Raw genomic sequence first — 21,658 nt, forward strand, 5'->3', positions numbered from 1 at the left:
AGAGAGCTTACAGTGTGAAAAACCCTAGAGAGTTTTGGTTGGTAGTTAAATGTTCAGTCCAGGGCCTGGGAATAAGAGGAGATGTCCCGCCAGTTGAGACGTGGCCAGATTATTTTGAAAAGAGGGAGTCTGAACATGTCAGGACGAATGATTTGAATGGGTCAAATGATAGTGAGTTAGGGGGGGTGAATTACCCTTTAAGGCAGAATGATTACGATTTAATTAGGCCTGTATCTGAAGAAGAAATTTGGGATCAGTTGAAAAAGATGAAGGGTAACTCGTGTCCAGGAATAGATGGTATATCTACAAAGGTCCTGAGGTGGGAAGGACAACTATAATGCCTATGTTGGCCTTGATTTTCTCGTTTGTAGTGGACAAAGCTTATTGGCCTCACTCGTGGGGCATTTTGGTAGCAGTGTCTCTATTTAAGAAAGACAATAAAATGTTACATGAAAATTTTAGGTCTGTTTTCATGGGAATGTGGTAAGTAAACCATTTTTAAGGTTTTGGAATTTAGGCTAAGAGATTGGTTAGATAAAGAGGAAATACTGAGTCTGGTACAAGCGGGATTCAGATTGACGTTCGGCACTGTTGACCATATTTTTACTTTGGAAATATTGAGACGGAAATATGTTAGAGGGAAAAATGGTCGGCTATTTGTAGCCTTTTTAGACCTGAGAAGTGTTTTTGACTCGGTAAACAGGAGGTTGTTAATTGAAAGCCTGTTAGAAATAGGCTTGCTGTCTCGTTTTGTAGCAATAATAGCAGCTATGTATCGGAGGGTGAAGTATGTTGTAAAGGTGATGGGGATATTTTCTAGACTGGTTACGTCTCATTTGGGTGTGAAACAAGGATTTACTTTATCCCCAAAGCTTTTCTCCTTGTTTGTTAATGATTTAGACAGTTTTATGAAAAATAATGGAGCCCCATTCATATCTTTGGATTGGTACAGGCTATCATGTATGTTATTTGTGGATGATATAGTAGTAGTGGCAGACAGTAGGGAGAATCTTCAGAAGCAATTAGATTAAATAAAAGATTACATAAAAAAGAAGGATTTGGACTTAAATGCTAAGAAGTCAGTAGTACTAGTATTTAGGAGCAAAGGAGAGGTTGATTCTGAGGTAGTTTCTAATTTTGGAAGAGTGAGGCTGGAGGTGTTTGGAAGAGTTTGGAAGAGTGAAGAAGAATAGTAACGAAGAAGAATTTAAACATAATTTAAAAGTGAGAAAACCTGTCCTTGCGAAAAGAAGAAATCAATTGATGAAAATCTATATTATTGATTTCATTTATTTTCTGAGTGAAAGGAACTAAAGCTCTTGTTACTCCTTTTCTTTGAGAAGTATTATTTTGCTTTTTCATATAAGTTTATTGCGTGGTTAGAGTTTCTGGAATATCCCTCTCCTGAACTGAATGTTTCCTAGCTCTTCTAGCCCCCTCAGGGAAGGGGGCCAATCATCTAATTGGTTATCAGAAGCGGATAGTCCTATTGTTGTATCTCCAATATCCAATGATGACAGCCTGAATGAAGCCATGATTACTGTCTCTGAGTACCCAATCCTTGAAACTGATAACCTGCAAAATGAGGATTTTCAAACAGTGGGCAGAAAACAGAAACGAAAAAAGCCTTCTATGAGTCCTCCTGAAATAATTGGACTATCAAACTCAGTCCCAGCTGTGGAGATAAAAGACAAACCCATAATCCTTTTTACTCCAACAGTAAAAGATCAATCTTTCTCTATCAAAAATATTGCTAATATCAGAATGAATATTTTCATAGCTTTCAGATGTAGCTTCACTGTGAATATGAACAGAGATGGTTCACTAACAGTTATGTTTCTAGACAGAAATGAAGCCTGCAAAGCACTTAGCCTACAAAAAATTGGCAATATTCCTGTTACACCTGAATGGTGGAAACCAACTCTGAAAAATTCTCAGAAAATACTGCTGTACAACATACCATTGGAACTGTCAATTGATGACTTGAAAGATGGTCTTATGAACAACAAGGGGGAAATGCTGGAAGTTCTGGATGTTCATTGTATGGGCAAGCTAGATTCTAAGGGAACAAGAAGTAGTAAGAGTATCCTCTTTATCTTACCTGCTAGTTCTCAATTTGACTCCGTTTTCCTTTTTGGTCAGCAAAAAGCTCATAAAATATACCAAGAAAAACCTCTCCAATGCTCAAAATGTGTTAAGCTTGGTCACTCATCAAAGTATTGTTCTTCTTCTGAGCCAGGGTGCCCTAATTGCCTTGGTAATCACTCCTTGTCTACAGAAAGTAGATGTACTGAAGTGCCTAAATGTACAAACTGTGATGGTAGACATCAATCAACAGATCACAATTCATGTCCTAAATATGTTCAACGAGCTAAAGTTTTAAGGATTGCTCTTCAAGAAAATGTCCCTTTCCCAATAGCTGCAGTGGAGCTGGCCAAGCTCTCCAAAGTATCTGGTCTGAAAGAGTGGCAGCTTTTCCTAATATTTCTACTCAAGCCATCACTATGCAAGATAGAGTTGGACCTCATATTACTAATTTAATTAAATATGTTGCATCAGTGGACCTAATCTTACAATCAAATATGGCTAATGATAAAAGAGCCAGCATAACAAAAGAAATTGCAGAACACTACTTTTCCAATTCTATTTTCAATGAAATAGGAACAGAATTATCATCCATTCTCTCAAAGTATCATGCATGTCACCTATTCAACCCTTCCTATGTTAACTAAGCTGCAGATCCTACAATGGAATTGCGTCTCTTTAAATTCAAATAAACTTACTGATCTTATCCAATGTGCAAATGATAATAGAATTGGAATTATTTGTCTACAAGAGACTAATCTTCATCAGTACAAGAAAATCAAAATGCCTGGGTACAAGTGCTACAGGAAAGATAGATCAACTAACAGAAAGGGAGGGGGTGTGGCAATCTTTGTTCATGTTTCAATTCAACACTCCCCTCAACCCTTAACTATCTACAGGGATGAAATAGATGTTGTAGGTATAATAATTACCTTAGCCAATAGTAACCATCTTGCCAAAAAATCCTTTTATAATCCATGTGGGAGTAAGGACATCCAAAGTATCTTGGAAGCAAAATTATCAGGTAATAATACCCTTATTTTTGGTGATTTTAATGCCCATAGTCCTCTCTGGGAACAATCAGCTGGTAGGAACAAAGCAGGAAGAGGAATAGAGTACATATTGTCCAATTTTCCTGACACCTTGATTTTCACTCCATTTGACTTTCAGACCAGGTATAATATTTCTTCTAACTCTTTCTCAACTATAGATTTGCTTCTAGGTCCTTCTTCCTATTATGATCTAGTTCAGATGGTAAAGGTGTCGTCTCTTCAATCTGATCATTGTGCAATTCTTACATCATTTCAAGATTTATGCTACACTCCCAAACCCTATGTCCCTACATTTATTAACTCCAAAGGTAATTGGTCCCTTTTCGTGAGATATTAAATGAAGCAGATTTTTCCTTTGTTTCTCCTAATTCTGATGTTAATGCCATTGAGTCTAATTTGAGATCAATCCTGCTGGAGTCAGCTAAATTGGCAATTCCAATGACTAGGGTGCATTTTTACAATGGCTCCAAAAGACCCAAGAATTGGTGGAATGATGAGTGTAAGGTTGCAGTTCTGGCAAAAAGAAAGGCTCGTAAAATGTTTCAAAAGCACCCACCTCAGTCAACAGCAATCTCTTATAAGCAGTTATGTGCTAAGGTGAAACTAATTTGAAGGAGAACTAACAGAGCTAAACAGAGTACATGGCTGAATTTCAGCTCAAGTATCAGTTTTAGAACCCCAATTTCAAAGGTCCACAATTTCATTAGCCAACTAAATAGTGGAAAGCAGCCTAATGATGACCGTAGATATGATATCATTCAGGATGGATATCCAATTGTCTCAGATAAAAAGAAGACAGATCTGTTTACTGATATTTTTTAAAATGATTGCTCAGATTTTCATCCCATCCGACCTCCTTTTTGTAATCTCCCTCTTACCTGTTCTTATAAGGGTACTCTGTTGAAACCTTTTTCCCAAGATGAATTTTGTGTAGCACTTAATTCTCTTAACATCAAGTCTTCCCCAGGTTATGATGGTATTTATATGAAGTGGATTCTTGAGTCCCCAAAGGTGGTTCATACAGCCCTCTTAAGTCTTTATAGTCTTATTTGGTCAAGTCAAAAGTTCCCAGATGCTTGGAAGATTGCTCAGGTATTCCCAGCTTTAAAACCTTCTTATTCATCTAATGATCTTAAGTCTTACCGTCCTATATCGGTATTACCTTCCTTTAGTAGAGTTCTGGAAAGGCTTGTCTTATCGAGAATTGAGTGGTTTGCTGAAGCAATCTCTTTCCTAGTGAACAAACAGGTTTCAGAAAAGGATATAGCTCTTTAGACAACATTACCCGGCTAGAAATTGATGTTTGTAACTCTCTTAAAATAAGACATGTCACAATGGCTGTTCTGTTTGACTGGTCGAATGCCTATGGAAATGTAGTCCAAAATAAATTATTGGAAATCCTAATAAATCTTGACTTCCCATATTCTTTTATAAGTTTTATAAAGTCTTTTCTAATTGATAGATATTTTTACGTTCAAGTAAATCAATGTAGAGGTGAGCAATGTCCCATTACGAAAGGACTTCCTCAAGGTGCAATATTGAGCCCTCTTCTATTCAACTTGTATGTTTCTGAACTTCAAGTATCTCATGCATCATTTGGCCTTTATGCAGATGATTTGATTATTTGGAAGTCGGGAAGGGATATTGGCCTTCTTCATAGCCTTATTCAACAGGATGTAAGTTTAGTACAGAGATTCTCCTTAGCATTTGGCTTCCCAATCTCAATTAGTAAAACTAAAGCCATTATATTTACTAATGATACTGCAGATCCTCCTAATCCACTGAAAATTTTCTCAAGGGAGATCCCATATTGCAATTCAGTGAAGTTACTTGGTTTATTAATGGATTCTAAAATGCAGTGGCATGAACATTTTAATTTTTTGAAATCTCTGATTATTCAGAGACTTTGTATTTTAAAAAGACTTGCTGGAAGTAAGTGGGGATGTCACCCAAAAATTATTTTGGATTTTTACAAATTACATATTCGTTCAAATATAGAGTATGGGATTCAAATTTTTTCAGCTCGTCCTCCATCCTCATTAAAAATCCTTGAATCTTTACAAAATTCTGCTATTCGAATAGCTTTGGGTGTGCATAAGCATACTCCTCTGTCAAAGTTAAGAATACTGTCGGGATTGGTGTCCCTAAGTGAAAGAGCATCCAGTTTAAGAATAAAATATTTCTCGCAAATCCAGCCTTATGGAGCCAAGCATGCTGTATATGCGCATACCTTTGCTGAGAAGTCAGCCTGTCCAAATGCCCATTCATCATGGAATCAGTTTCAACTGGAGGTCCCAAACTGAAATCAACATTCGCTTTATGCATATCCCTTTACTGAGTCCCACTCATGGGAAATGAGTCCTCCAAGCTGTCAAGTAGAACTTATCTCTATTAGTGAAGATTTGATTCCTAATTACGAGATCCAGACTATTTTGGCTGAACACATCTCAAAGGCTAACCCCAACTATAGAAAAATATATACAGATGGATCTGTCCAGAGGGAAAGAGCTGGAGCAGGAGCATGTATCCCATCCCTGAATTTGAACATCTATTCTCCTCTCCCATTGGGATCTTCTATCTTGTCTGCTGAATTATGTGCCATCCGCCTGGCCTTGGATGTACTTATAAATTATAACATGGAATCTGAAAATATACTCTGTCTCTCTGACTCTAAATCAGCATTACTATTGATCCAAAATATTAATAGAACTGCTAATGACAAGGATTTATATAATATTAGAAGACAGCTTCTTAATCTTAAGATCAAAGAAAATGAAGTTTATTTTCAACATGTTCCTAGTCATAAAGGCATCAAATATAATGATATGGCTGATTCTCTAGCAGCAAAGGCTTCCATGTTATTTCCTAGTCCTTCCTCTGACCTCAATTCACGAGATATTATCAGGCAAAGATCCAAAGTTAATCATAGTAAATTAATGTTATCTCCATTTCATACAAGATTAAATACAGTGCTATATTACCAGCTGAAATCAGGTGCCCTACTTCTAAATAATTTGTTATTTAATTGGAAGCTACATCATTCCCCTTTATGCCAAATCTGCTTTTCAGCAGAGGAAACAATCCAGCATATATTATTTGATTGCCAGGCTCAGAGTGAGGAGACTGTTGCTCTTAAGCGTTTATGCTCCTTGGCTAAGATTCCAAATACTTATACAGCTATCCTGGATTCTAACCTGCCATGGGAAATTGATCGTAAGAATTTTAAGGCAGCAATTGATACATTAAAGAAGAGAAATATTGTTTAATAAAGATTAAAGCTTGAAGAAGTCAAATTTTAAAAGGACGTGATTTATCCATAGTTTTTGATTGTGCCGGCCTAGTGGCCTTAAACTGCTGGGGACAGGTAGCTCAGGTACTTGCACTTCCCACAATCAATAACAGTGTATTATTGCTCATAATTGCATGTATTCATGGTTTGCAGACTGGAGGAGAATAGTGCTTTCAGTGGCTAGTTATTCTGGAGAAGATGTCAAAGAGGTGAAAGGACTTGTTGAAGGTCCATATACCTCCCTACAATTTTTGGAACTGGAACTAGGTTAAAGAGGAGTTTGTTTATCTGGGTGTTAAGTTTAGTGCACTAAAGGGGATGTCTAGGCATGTGGAAGATTGTAATTTAAGGGGTAAAAGGTTAACAAATATGCTGTTGAGAAGTAATTTAGGTCAGCTAGCTTACATGAGGATTCAGAAAAGGGTGTTCCAGACAAAAGTAGTTACTAGTCTTCATTGGGGGTCGGAGGTTTGGGGTTTCCCTAAAGCTGCTAAGTTAGAAGTAGTTCAACTAAGGTATTTTAAAAGAATGTTAGGCTTGAAGGATTCATTTAGTTCAGTGGTATTGAAAGGAGATTTGGGGCTGTTCACTTTAAGGAGTGGTAGACTGGTTAAAATGGTGAAATATTGGGAGAAAATAATTAGACTACCTAGAGTTTGGCTTCTTATGTCAGTGTATTTGGAGAGTTTGAAGGATGGTAGACGGGATTCATGGGCAAATCAGGTCAAGAAAATACTGGGCATTTTGGGCCTTTCAGAGATGTGGAATGAAGGTAAAAGACCAGTGGATGGAAGCATTTCAGTATGCAAGGAAGTTCAGCGAATCCTAAACAACCAAGAAATCCAAGAGTGGCAAACTCAGAAGGACCAATTGGTGTCTGTGAGGTTTTACTCCCAAGCTAAAGAGCGTTGGGGAGAGGAAGTTTATTTTAAATTTGGGTTGAGTAGGGAGCAGTGCTGTCACTTACTTGAAGTACTTTTACTTGAAGTACTACTTAAGTAAAATTTTCCAATACTTGTACTTGTACTTAAGTAAAAACTCTAGGGTGTACTTATTACTTGATATTTAAGTAAGATTACGAAATACTTATTACTTAAGATACTTTTAATGTACTTGTTTTTCAAATACTTTTCAAATACTTTTGCGTGTGTGTGCTTTGTGGCAATGTACAAAAAAAACATTGCGTAATAGAGACATCTATTATTAAAAACCGTAACAAGTTGATGAGAACAGATGGTGGTGAATAAACCGAATTCCCGACAGCATGTTTAAAGAAGAAGCAGGAACTTTTATGTCATAAGCGTCTTTAATCTCAAACTAACTGAAAAGTCAGCATGGCCAAACAGCTTCCATTTATACTCCAAGGGAGGTGCTTTACTGTGAAGGGGGAAATTGACCAAGACAGGTCTGTGAATGCATCCTGCAAGTTTTGCCCCAACAAAACTGTAAAGGGACACGTACATGCAACGACCAACTTCCACAAGCATTTGAAGGTAAATAACTCCTATTTGCTGCCTATTTGTATTTATGTCATGTGTCTTTTTTCTTTAGTGTCATACTTAGCCTTATTCCATCAATTAATGGGCCACTCCAGGGACTGATGGCCCATTGGTAAATGTCAACTTTCGTTCCAAGTGCTCTAAAGTGTGTATTACTGCATATAGCAAGATTCTCATTTTGTTTCTTTGTCATTATTACAGAAGCGCATCCATTTTTTGGCTTTCTAAAATCCCCCTCCAACAAAACTAAAAATACGTAAAGTAGGCTTGTGGTAAATTTATGGCAGTTCATATAGGGTAAGATGACCAGTACTGGGACACTTAAATCACTCTGCCTATTCTGGGACAGAATCTTTGGTTGGATTGCAACATGTCCAATACTGGGACAAAAGACAACAGGTTTTTTGGAAGCAACCCAGAAAAATGTATACATTGGGTGTCCAAGATTAATTCTTTTGTCCCAGTATTGGACATGTTGTAATCCAATCAAAGCTTCTGTCCCAGAATAGGCAGAGTGATCAAAGTGTCCCAGTACCAGTTGTCTTACCCTAACTGACTTACCAATAAAGTGAACATACCACTCTATGCCTTTTTTATGCTCTTTACAAATATAATAATTGCTTCTACCATAAATTCAAACTGAAGCACTTTTTGAGCTCTTAAAAATGACAAATTTTCAAAAAAAATGACAGTTCATGTAAATGACTTACCAATAAAATGAACATACCACTCGATACCTTTTTTATGGCACTTGTTAACCAAGTGACATATAGCAATTGCAAAGTTGGTCAGTCTGTCTGTCTGTCGGTCCTGGTTTTGCTACTTTAGGCACTTCCAGGTAAGCTAGGACAATGAAATTTGGCAGGCGTTTCAGGGACCAGACCAAATTAAATTAGAAATAGTCTTTTTCCAGTATTGACCATCTGGGGGGGAGTAGGGGGCCTGTTAATTCAGAAAAAATAGAAAAATAGAAGTATTTTTAACTTACGAACGGTTGATCAAATCTTAATGAAAGTCGATGTTTGGAAGGATTTCGTGTCTCGAAGCTGTTATTTTAAATCCCAACCGGATCTGGTGACATTGGGGGGGGGGAGTTGGGAGGGAGAATCTAAAATCTAGGAAAACAATTAGAATGGAGGGATTGGGATGAAAATTGGTGGGAAAAATAAGCACAAGTCCTAGATACATGATTGACATAACCAGAATGGATCCGCTCTTTTTGGGGTAGTTGGGGGGGGGGTTAATTCTGAAAAATTAGAAAAAATGAGGTATTTTTAACTTACAAACGGGTGATCGGATATCAATTAAATTTGATATTTAGAATGATGTTGTGTCTCAGAGCTTTCATTTTAAATCCCGACCGGATTTGGTGACATTGGGGGGAGTTTGGGGTGGGGGAACCTAAAATCATGGAAAACGCTTAGATTGGAGGGATCGGGATGAAACTTGGAGAGAAAAATAAGCAGAAGTTTTAGATACGTGATTTACATAATTGGAACGGATCTGCTCTATTGGGGGGGGGGGGGGGTTAATTCTGAAAAATTAAAAAATGATATATTTTTAGCATGCGAAGGAGTGATCGGATCTTCATGAAACTTCATATTTAGAAGAACCTCGTAACTCAGATGTCTTACCTTAAATCTCAACCTGATCCAGCGTCATAGGGGTGAGGCAGTTGGGGGGGGGGACCAGAAATCTTAGAAAATACTTAAAGCCAAGAGATCAGGATGAAACTGGATGGGAAGAAAAAAATCTTGTCTAAGATACATGACTGACATAACCGGACCGGATCTGCTCTCTTTGGTGGAATTTTTTTTTTTTTGGGGGGGGGGGTAATTTTGAAAATTTAGGTATTTATAACTTACGAAAGGGTGACCAGATCTTAATGAAATTTGATATTTAGAAGGATCTTAAGCTTTAAAGCTCAAATTTCAAATTCCGACCAGATTCTGTGACATTGGAGGGAGTTGGAGGGGGAAACCGGAATTCTTGGAAAACATGAAAATTGGGGTATTTTTATCTTACAAATAGGTGATCGAATAGGTGATTTCGAAGGAATTCATGTCTCAGAGCTCTTATTTTAAATCCCGAACAGATCTTTTTACATTGCGGGGAGTTCGAGGGGGAAATCTTGGAAAACACTTGGAGTGGAGAAATCAGGAAGAAGCTTGGTGGTTAGAATAAGCAAATGTCCTTGATATGTGATTGACGTAACCATACCAGATTTGCTCTCTTTGGGGGAGTTGGGGGGAGGGGTTCAGTGATTTGGCGAGTTTGGTGCTTCTGGACGTGCTAGGACGATGAAAATTGGTAGGCGTGTCAGGGAGCTGCACAAATTGACTTGATAAAGTCGTTTTGCCAGATTCGACTATCTGGGGGGCTAAAGGTAGAGGAAAAATTAGAAAAAATTAGGTATTTATAACTTGTGAGTGGGTGATCGGATCTTAATGAATTTGATATTTAGAAGTATATCGTGACTCAGAGCTCTTATTTTAAATCCTGACCGGCATTAAGCCTCTGATTTTCCTTTTAAATCAATCTATTGATTCTTAGTATTTTGCTGGAGCTCATACCATATGAGCTCTTGGCTCTTAGCTCTTCTCGCCTCGTCACAAGTGCCATATGAGCTATTAGCTCTTGTTATGAGTAAAAACTTATCAAATTGCACCTACAGTTTATGCAGATTTCCTGATGATTCACACTGAAAATATTGCATTCAGACAGATGGTATTTGTGTCATAAAACATTTTTTTCACACTCTTCTTCATGATACAGTGTTTATGATACAGTGATCCAATCTTTATTTATATCTAAGAATCAGCTTCTTTCTTCTAAAAAAAAATCTGATAATGACTTCTTAATGGGGAATTGGTGGTGTTCAACTAAAGCTGTGACTCACAAGAGATTTTGTGGACAAAAATTTAGGATAAAATCAATCCTCATTATGTCTGAACTGTCAAAGTCTGCCTCTGGATTTAGAGTAAACTCACATATAGCTCCATGTCCTATTTTTGGATGTGAAATAAGGTAATTGTTTATGACAGAAAAATTATAGTATGATTATCACTCAGTTTAATTTTATTTAAAAGTAATATAATATTTTTTTTATTATTTCACAGTTCACTGGTCGTCAGTGAGCTAAAATCTCTTGTTTTGTGCTAAATGTTGCCTAAATACTGTAGTCCATTAGTGCTTAATTTTTGTCATCTTGTCAACTTTTGGATGGTGGAAAAAATCCATCAAGATAGGTTTTTGGGATCCGTCTGTCCGTCTGTCTGGGCAATCGATTATAGCGAAATCAAGAGAACCGCCAGTTGGATTTGGATTAAAATTGAACTATAGGTGCCCAAGACCATAAGACACATTAAGTTTGAAGATGAAGACTCTAGCTTAAACAGGAGGAGAGGGAGGGGGCTTTAAGTGGTAAAAAAGTTATTTTTCGTTTAACTCAGTTTAACTAGCGAATGAAGTAATGGATCTCAATGAAAGATAAGCCAAAGATGCCAAATACCATAAGACACATGGTACTTGGAGATGAAGACCCTAGCTTAATTAGGGCGAGGGGTAGGGGGCTTTAAGTGCTAAAAAAAGTTGAGTTTTTCATTTAATTCAGTTCAACTTGCAAATGGAATGATGGGTATCAATGAAAATTGAACCAAAGATGCCCAAAACCATGAGACGCATCAAGTTTTGAGATGAAAACCCTAGCGCAGATAAAACGAGGGTGAGTGGTTTTTAAGTTCTGAAAAATTGAGGTTTTTGTTTAATTTAGTATAACTTGCAAATGGAGCAACGGATCCAAATGAAAGCTAGACCAAAGATGCCTAAGATTAGGGATTATACCGAATTCTGATATCACAAACCCTATTTCAAACAGGGTGAGGGGGGCGGTCTCAAGTTTTAAGAAAGTTGACTTTACCTTCAATTTACTAGGGCCTATAACTTATGGATGGAGTGACGAATCTGAAATCAGATTCGTCTGAACAACTGAATTTGCAGGAATGAATTTGACACAATACCACCGCATTGGGTCCCCCTAGAATTCACCAGACCTGTTGTTCTTGCTCTATAGAATCTTTTATTTTCAGGCTGGTCATCCCACCGCATACACTGAGTTTATAGCTACAAATTCAAGAAAATCAGGGAAGCGAAAACAAAATGAAATTCGGGAAAATGTATCTGATGAAACTGAAAATGAAACTGTAAAAGGGGAATTCTTTGGAAAGAAGCTAAGATCTACGAAAGAACAAGCTAACCAGTTGATCATGGACTATGTTGTGACGGATATGCGACCATTAAGCACTGTGAATAGTGAAGCTTTCAAAAGCATGATTTTAGGCCTCAATCTGTATGTTGGCCCAATAATGTCTAGAGAGACGTTAGCAAAAAAGATCGACCAATCGCTGTTCGATACAAAGAAAAGAATTACTGAGATTTTAGAGAAAACCGATTACGTCACAATGACTTCTAGCATCTGGTCTAGCAGCAACCGGAGTTTCATGGGTGTTACTGCTCATGTCTTAGATGGTAACAATCATTTTTTGCCAATGATTCTTGCTGTTAGAAGATTTAAAGGTTCACATACGTTTGACAGAATAACTGAAATGATCTTCAGCATTTTTCGAGAGTACGGTTTGGACACCAATTTAGAAAAAGTGAGAGCTATTGTGACGGACAATGCATCAAATTTTGTAAAAGCATTCAAACAAAATGCAAAGCTTACCATTGAGCCACAGATTGAAGAAGGTGACTCGGATACAGACATTGATTTTCAAGAGGGAGAGCCAGATAATATCGAGACAACTGATTTGCACGAAATTTCTGATACTTATGGACATGTTGGTTTAGTGTAACCATCAGTCAACATAAGTGAATCTGCTACCACAACTTTTTCCCTTGTATGTGAAGATAGTGGCAGTGTGAATCACGCTTTAGCTTCTGACAATAAACCAGGAACGGAAACTTTGAGTGACAACAGTGACCATGTTCATAAGTTTCCAGGTGAAGAGTCTGAGTACGAGCTGGAGATGTGTTTGCCACAGTATTTTCGCTGTTGCAGCCACACGCTGAACCTGTTGGCAACAACTGAAGCAAAGCACGCCTTAGAAAAAGACCTTAACTTCAGGAGAGCACTGTTAAACGTCAGAGCAAAGTGTCAGTCAGTGTGGAATTCATTAAGCCGCAGCTCAAAGAATAACGATCTTGTCATGGATGTCTTTGAGAAAAAGTTGATACGCCCTAATGCTACAAGATGGAACTCTGAATATGATGCACTGAAAATAATTCTTGAATGCCAACAAGCTGGAAAACTGACCACAGTTTGCGACGTACTAAAGAAACCAAGATTTAAGCAAAATGAGATAGACTTTCTAATCGAATATATCTCTGTACTGGAACCTATAGCAATAGCCCTTGACATGCTCCAGGTAGAAGACAAAGCATTTTTCGGGATAATTTTCCCTACTGTTCGGTCACTGGAAAGAAAGCTGCAAAAGCTCCAGCTATCTGTCAAGTATACAAAGGCACTGGTTGGGACCCTGTTAGAAGGACTTAAGCAAAGGTTTCCATTCCTCTGTGGACCTCCATCTCTTTATGCTGACTACCACCTGGCCACCAGTTCTCATCCCTATTTTAAAGATAAATTTGTAAGAGATGAAGACAAGGAGACTGTTGTGAGAATGCTTGTGAACGAGGCAAAGGCATTAGGAAGTAAACAGAGTACCAGCAAAGACATAGTTGGATCTGAGTTACTGAGATCTCGACAGAATTTCTTTGAAATGTCTGACGAAGAGGAAGCCACCATTCAGTCGGATGAAATGAAAACAACAAGAGTTGAAGTCTTGCGTTATCTAAGCGACTCTAGACAAGATGCGTCAGTTTTGAGACACTATCCTACGGTGGAGTTGGTTTTTCGGAAGTTCAACTGCATACCACCTACATCAGCGCCAGTGGAGCGTCTTTTTTCGAAGGGGGGAGTGATTCTCTGTCCAAGGCGTAGCTCCTTGGCAGATCACAGGTTCGAAAGCCTGGTTCTTCTCAAAGCTAATAGGAGCCTAAAAATTTGAATGTTATGTGCCAACTTTATATTCCTTGTGCATTAAAATTTTTCAGTGTTAAAGATTTCTCAGTTGACAGAGGGGCTATTGTGGTATTGACCTCTTACGTTCGTTTATACAAATAGGTGGGGTTAAACTTGAAGAAGAGCTCCTGATTCGCTCAGCTCAAGTATTAACCACGGGGTTGTGTTTAGTATCTGAAAAACAGATACATGTACTAAAGAAATATCTGCATGCCGGCTTTCAATAAAGACTTGGCACTACTAGAAAACAGGGGATTACCTGAGATGTGTCAATAAAATTAGACTGTCTTAGTCAGAAAAGATTCAGTCAGTAGATTCCCAATTTCTAGAATAAGGCTTATTATCTTACATACAGTTTACCCATAATCTGGAAAATCAGAAGCAAAAAATATCCCTTTTTCAGAATTGAAAAGCTGTAGCGAAGCTGTAAGATTTTTTAGTCTGGGTCTCATAATTTCATGATTTTTAATTCTACCCATGGCTTGCCCAAAGCCTAGAAATAATCCTTTTCCAAAATGAGCCATACTGAAGCCAACCTTCAACCAAATATTCAATCCCCACAGAAGGACTACTTTTTTATTCTTTTTTTCTCGGGAGATTTTCGATTTAATTTCATGGCTTTTGCCACTTCGTAGTGTGAAAACTACTCCTAGAAATAGATAAGCTGCAACTTCTGCAGTTTGACCAACCGTATGGAATGCGTCTGAATCAGCGGGCTTGCTGCAGGCCAGTGATTTACCAATATACGTTTGTAGAGAGTTTTACTGACCATCTGAATTGACTACACAGCATGCGGCTTGCTTGATTGAAAACCAGACATGTAGGAAGTAGATGCCATACATTTTCATTGCGTGTCTGAAATGTAACTTGAAAACTTGAAGCAGTTTCCTTGGAAAGGCGCCGAGGGTGATAAATGTCACCGAAATAGTAGTAGTAGTAGGCAGGTTCAATAGCAAAACTTGACAGCTACCGATGATTTGCGTTTCTTTAAAACATATTCAAAATTAAGCTACACTTGTATATATAAATCAAACTATAAACATTGACTCTTATTGTACATATCGACGAAAACCGGGACGAAAGAATTATCATATCAGTTTGTTCTTGCTTTAACGGGAGCTAACTTATTTGCTTTCTCGTTCTTGATGGTAGAGGTTGATCAAGTAGAATGTCATGGTTCTGAGATTTAGAAAGCAAGAACTTTCCAAAACTCATTATCAGTGTTTCATACCGATTTTGGAGTGACGACAGTCCAAGCACTTTCAGAACCTTTTTGTACGGGATGTCACGGCGGCCCAAGATGATCGATACCACTCACTTCTGAACCAATTTAAGCTCCTGACAAAGATACACTGTTCTAAGTGCTGAGGGCGCCCAAACAGGGCAAGTATATTCCAGAATGGGGCGGACGTACTTTATGTATGCATACTTGATACTCTCTGCGTTCATACTGAACCTAAGCATACCGTTTAAAGTCAGTAGACTAGCATTTGCACTTTTAATCACGTTTTCGATATGTACAGCAAAGCTGAAGTCATATGAATCAAGACTTCATTTTCGTACTGTTCTTTTCTTTCAGCACGCTGACAGCCAGTGACCTTCAGCTAGTTGCCGAAAGTGTGAACTTTCACTGCTCTTTTTTATTGAGCTTTGATTTCTCTAATTAAAAAAGTCTGCAACTGATTCAATTGACTCCTTACTTTTAAATTTGTGTTTTTTTTTGCTAAGGTTTTTGCTTATTGAAGAATGGACTACGTTATTACCTTTTATCTGTTTTAAACCCAATCCTAAGTTTGTTTTTCTATTTTTCCAATTTTTTCAACCACTCCCAAACGTTTCAAAATAACCCTGTATTTCTGAATGCGCCAGATTTGACTGAACACTAATCACCAGAAGTTTTTTTGGCTGCACTTAATTGTTTTGACAGTCTTTTGCATTTCAAGCCGTTGTGTTGAAAATCGGTTCAGATTATTTTTGGACTTTGTTGGGTGTGTTGCCAAACAAAGAAAATGGTTAAAAACAACAAAATTGAAAGTCTGGTTCCTTGGTTAAGATTTTCAGGAGCTGAATGGCGGGGGGACATGTTATAGGCAAGGGAAAGGGCTAAGAAACCTTCAGAATGGCTTTCACAAAAAGGTAGCATGGGCTTGATATATATATATATATATATATATATATATATATATATATATATATATATATATATATATATATATATATATATATATATATATATATATATATATATATATATCTATGTCAAAATACATAGAGTAAGTACTTGAAGTACTACTTAAGTAAAATTTTGGCATGTACTTGATACTTGATACTTAAGTAAGAATTGGAAGAGTACTTATTACTTGATACTTAAGTAAAAAAACAATGAGTACTTAATACTTGATACTTAAGTAAAAAATTGGAGTACTTGTTGCAGCACTGGTAGGGAGGACTTGAAGAATTTGTTGTTGCTAAGAGGAGATAGTTTAGATTTAGGTATCAGAAGGAAATATTTGGGAAAGTTTCCCCTACTTTTGCCCAATGTGTGGCGGGGGGAATGAAAATTTAGTTCATTTTGTATCCAAGTGTGAAGAGCTGTCTGAGTTGTGGAAGGAATGTTTTGGATGAGAGTTGGGGAGTGAATACTGGTTAAAGGAGCAAATGGCTGAAAGGAATGGATATGCTATTAAACAGTTGTGTATGTTTCTCTGTTTAGGGATTAAGCATATGGAATCATGTTTGAGGAGTTAGCTTGGTAAGAGTTTATTTACAGGTGTTTCTGAATTCATAAAGTGTTTGAAAGTTTGTTTGCTTGTTTAAGTTGTTTACAAGTTTGTTTGCTTGTTTAAGTTGTTTGTAATTAGGTGTTTGTTTAAAGTTGTATCTGTTTGCTATGGCCTGCAGGCTTTTTTGCAAATAAATCTTATCTTATCATCATGTCTTAGTCTAAAAAGTATCATACTACTAAGTAATTTGCTACATGCAGACCAGGTAAATGCCTTGATAATTACCACACTCACATGTATCATCTTTCTTATCCATTGGTTTAATTTGGGCTTTCTTAAAACAACAAGGTGCCTTCTCTTTTTCAAAAATCATATTCATAATCTTTAGAAACTACTTCTAACTTCATATCTACCATATTAGGAAACTCATTTACCATACCATGAGCACATGGGGCCTTACTATTCTTTAATCCTTTTAGTAGACTACTGCTGCTAATTATCCCTTGCACAAAAAATCTTCCTTCATATCCAAGGAATTACAAACTTTTATATTTATCTCTATATCCTATTCTGCAACTCAATTTAGGTCTAATATATTCTCAAAATATTCTGCTGATGTCTATGCCTATCAGAATTTTGACATACCATTTTACCTTAATTTCTAGTTTTTTCTTTCTCTGATTTTCATTTTGAAAATGCAATTTCTATTATTTGAGCAGAATTTTAAGCCTAATCAATAGATTGTTCCTTAATTTAGGAAATGTATTTTGCAGACCTTTAAAGCTTGATAGAAATAAATTGAGATCAAGTAGCTAGTTATAATTTAAGCAATAATAATTTGGCTTTCTTATAGCCTACAACATTTAAGTAGAAGATCTATTTTGCAAGGTTTCACATTTACAAGCTAACATAAAGATTTATACAGGCAACCAAAAATCAGCGCCCTCTAGGAGGAGGAGTGGAGGTAGGTACCCTACTTCAAAATACCTTCCAATGACACACTTTATTCTGTAGATCCATTCTTGAAAGTTTAATTTTCCAAACCTAAACTCTTCCAAAGATAAAAGAAACATAGCTTGTCTAGAATTCTAACCTTAATTCATTTTACAAGGAAACCAGTTTAAATAGGAGTGATGCTAACAAAGGTATACAAACCATATCTAAAATAAGAGAAAAGAGCTTCATTTTCAAGGGGCCATTTGTGGCTTAACATTGATTTTGTGACAAAAAAGTTGGAAAGAGGATAAATGAGGTATCAATTGGGATGTTAACTTTAATTATAAGTGATTTATGTGAATTGTTACCTTATATTTAGTGGGTGATGAGTAACTGGTTCAGTAGCCTAATATCAAGACATTGCATAGCCTGTTAGTTCTGCACAACCTACAAACCTGGATAGGATCTTCTAATACAAAAGAACAAATCGAACACAAGAGATCACCATCAACGTCTCCGCAAAATCTAGTTATATCAATTCCCATTTCAATTTCTTTTTCTCAATTATTGTAGTGATTAATTTGGGTAAGTTTGAATTGGCTAGGGGTGCGTTTCTTTACTTGTCCGATTATTAATCTGATTAATCCAAGCGTTTCTTTAGACACATATGACGTCAGAGGTTAGTCGGATTATCCCCACAAACGCTCAAGATTACTTGTCCGTGGGCTGGCACTTTATAACCCCCAAATAAAAAGATTATTTGAGGATTGTGACGTCAATGCTATATATTTTTTTAAATGGATAAACATGTGAAATCGTTAAGTCTACAGAAAAGACAAGGAAACTATAAATAATAGAAATAATCTTAGCTTTTCAGTGACCTGTAAGTAATATTATGCATATTCCTTAGTATCTAAAGGGTTTTTGGTGTTCTAGGCCTGTCTTGCATAGGCTAAGCTTCATAAGGAGTCAGAAGAAAAGTTTTTTTGTTATTAAAAAGGTTGATTCTTAGGGAGGCAGCTATCACATTGGTGAGTTAGTCAAATGTTATTATATCAAACAGGTCTAGTTTCTAAACCATCCTATAATTATTAGTTGGAAAAAATTTAGAATGATTAGGCCAATACCTATAGCCTTTTATATAGTCTATATTTGTTGAGACTGCTATTTAAACTGGATTTTTAAGATACATTGTAAAATTTTACTTTAGCTACTTTTGGCTATCTTTGAAAGAGGTTAGGCTAGGAAAATGAAACTTTCAGGGATGTGTCTACAGGCTAAAGTATTTCCCAGGAAGGTATTTTGAAGTACCTACTTATACTTCTTTTCCCTCTAAAGGGTCCTGAAATTTTTGGGTGCCTTATTTTTTTGGTTATCAGTTTCTTTTTCTCTGGCCTTAGTTCTTAATTATTCTGGCCTTAGACAACTCCTGTTGATTGAGCAGAACTTTAAGCCATAACACTGTTTTTTCTAATTCTAAAAATAATCTTTTATGCCACCTCATTATAGGTTAAATATATGGCTTATATTATTTATTATCCATGAATTTTTGTTTTATTTGATTTCATTGATGTCAGTTGCTTTCTGTTAAAAATATATTTATTTTTTTACATCAAGCTTCTTCTTTTGTGAAAAAATTTGAACTGTTTTTCTTTTTATATATTGTATAAAATGTAAAGGAATACCTGGCCCTTCATTTCACAAATTCAACTGAAAGTATTAGAGGCATCTTACATCAAAATTCATTTGACACATTTTAATGTTGTTTTTTTTAGATGACATAGGACACCATTAAAGTTTTGCATTTGCTTTGCTAAAAATTGTCTTAAAAAGTGCCAAGTTTAGAGAGTTATGTTAATATTTTTCTTGCTGATGAGTATAATTTTTTTTTAAATTCCTTCTGTTTAAAGAATTTTAGAGAGATTCTGAGCCAACCATGGGTATATTGTTGTTACAAATGATTTTTCTCAAATGGGGTTGTGGAAAACAAGTAGAACATATAATTTCTCTTTTTTTATTATTTCAAAACCAGAATATCACAAAACTAAGCATTAATATTGCTGATTGTACCTTAAGTAAATACAATCCCTGATGGAGTTTTGTTGATACCTGTTTAAAAATTTATTTGTCTTAATGAAATACATATTGTTTGTGGGACAGCAATGAGCAACTATGACTTGAGTTATTTTTTTTTTTCAATATTTTCTTTTTTCCAAATAATTTTTGTTCTCTGGTGACATTTGTATTCCTTCCTAAGTGGCTGGCACTCTAGGTTGAGAATCCTTTATCCAAAGGGCACAGGTTTAATTTCTGGCATTAGCAGTTTATTTGGTTTGGGACGAAGGTCAGTGATGTAACTCTGTAAGTTTAGCCAGAATTGGCCCAAACTTAACAGGTTACCTAGAGAAATCTGGGGTCAGTAAGCAGGAAGGACATGCAAAAGCATAGGATGACTGGCCCCTAGCTTCCTATTGCACTTCCTGTCTAAAGGATTACCTGGTCCTTTACTAGGCTTCTGACTTAGCCATAGGAGCTTTCTTTTAAACCCATTAAATATAAGTACAAAGGAAGAAATGTCAGTAAGGTGGTCCTTCCTTTTCCATGAATTTTTGGTGTACAGACAACAGTGTAGGTCATAAGAATTGGCTGGTGAATGTTTTGCAAGGTTTAAAAATTTAGGGCAATTGCTCAGGTTGGCAACTGAGCACAAAAGTAAAATTTTGTGAATGGTTTTTCTTTGTGAATGTCATATTTATGTCATGTCCAGAATTTTAAAGTTAATCTTCATTGTTTTTTTTTTTAATTTCCATGGCCCTAGGACTTTAGTGTATTAAAACCTACCTATGTCCATCCATTTTCTTTTAAACAGAGAGGAGTTCTATGTTTCCTAGCTTCAATAAATTTATAGTCAATTTTGAGACCAGGGTTACAAAGTAGGTCAAAACTTGCAAGTGGAACTATGATATGACTAATTAATTTGTAAGAAATGTATATCAATTTAAAGATTAAAAAATTATGTAGAAAACAAACAAGACAAATAAATAAAAGTATCCCTTTACAACCATTTAATTAAGTGTAACAAATGTAGATTATCCCTAAGATTGAAATGAACAAAGCTTCAATTATGAATCTGTTTTCTTTAAACAGACTGAAGGGACAAACCTCCAAGCTATGACAAATTCAATCTCACTTTTGATCTCTTTCCTTTTCAATAGGAACTTTCTTTGGATTTTTTTTCAACCAAGTAAAAACATTAGGGACATGATCAGGTATAAGTGACCTTCCACTAAGCCTACATACCCAGGGGAAAATTGTGCAGCTATACTAATAATTGGTAAATTTTTTGTTGTTCATATGTTTGATTTACAAATAAAGTGAACATACTCCTTGATGCCCTTTTTTATTTTTTACAAACATAATAAGTGCTTCAAGTACAAGTTTTTGAGCTCTTGAAAATGACCAAAGTATACTCAAATAGTTTTTGGGTATAAGAAAGCTTAAAACATTGGTCTCAAACTTACTGTTTCATTATTAATCCATTTTTTACATTTTGTATAATCTATGAGCACTGATTTTCCACAATTAAGTTGGATTAATAAATTTTACAATATTATGCTGTATTTCTTCTTCTTTGATGTTAAATTTTCAATTAAGGTATGTGTTTTTGGTCATTTTTGACAAAATAATGTATGTTTTTCACTGCCAAAATTTGTTAGGTTAAGTAAGGTCAAAAAGTGCTTAAACTTGAACTAGCAAAATAAGCAATTATTATATTTGTAAAGAACATACAAAAAGGCATCAAGTGGTATATTCATTTTATTTTTAAATCAAAATATGAACAACAAGAAATTCACCTCTAACATGCCTAATTTGCAAACATATAGCCCAAATTATATATTTCCAATGTTTTCTGCCACCTGTTACTTGTTTTTCCAGTTCTTGTTTTGCCACAGTTGCCTCAATTAACAGGTACAAGGGTTGAGGGATAGATTGGC

At 36.1% G+C, this 21,658-nt stretch overlaps 1 protein-coding gene across 4 annotated transcripts in view; it reads right to left on the reverse strand.

The window, feature by feature from the left end:
• Positions 1 to 18,278, reverse strand: part of LOC136029160 (E3 ubiquitin-protein ligase NRDP1-like) — a 68,282-nt gene extending 50,004 nt beyond the window's left edge. For all 4 annotated transcript variants that reach the window (XM_065707257.1, XM_065707259.1, XM_065707255.1 and 1 more), the window contains exon 1: positions 18,119 to 18,278. In XM_065707257.1, coding sequence (XP_065563329.1) covers positions 18,119 to 18,208 — 90 coding nt within the window. In that variant the 5' untranslated portion in view covers positions 18,209 to 18,278. The remainder of the gene's footprint in view (positions 1 to 18,118) is intronic.
• Positions 18,279 to 21,658: the final 3,380 nt, after the last annotated feature.

Source organism: Artemia franciscana, chromosome 7 (assembly GCF_032884065.1).
Source record: "Artemia franciscana chromosome 7, ASM3288406v1, whole genome shotgun sequence".
Classification (NCBI taxonomy): Eukaryota; Metazoa; Arthropoda; class Branchiopoda; order Anostraca; family Artemiidae; genus Artemia; species Artemia franciscana.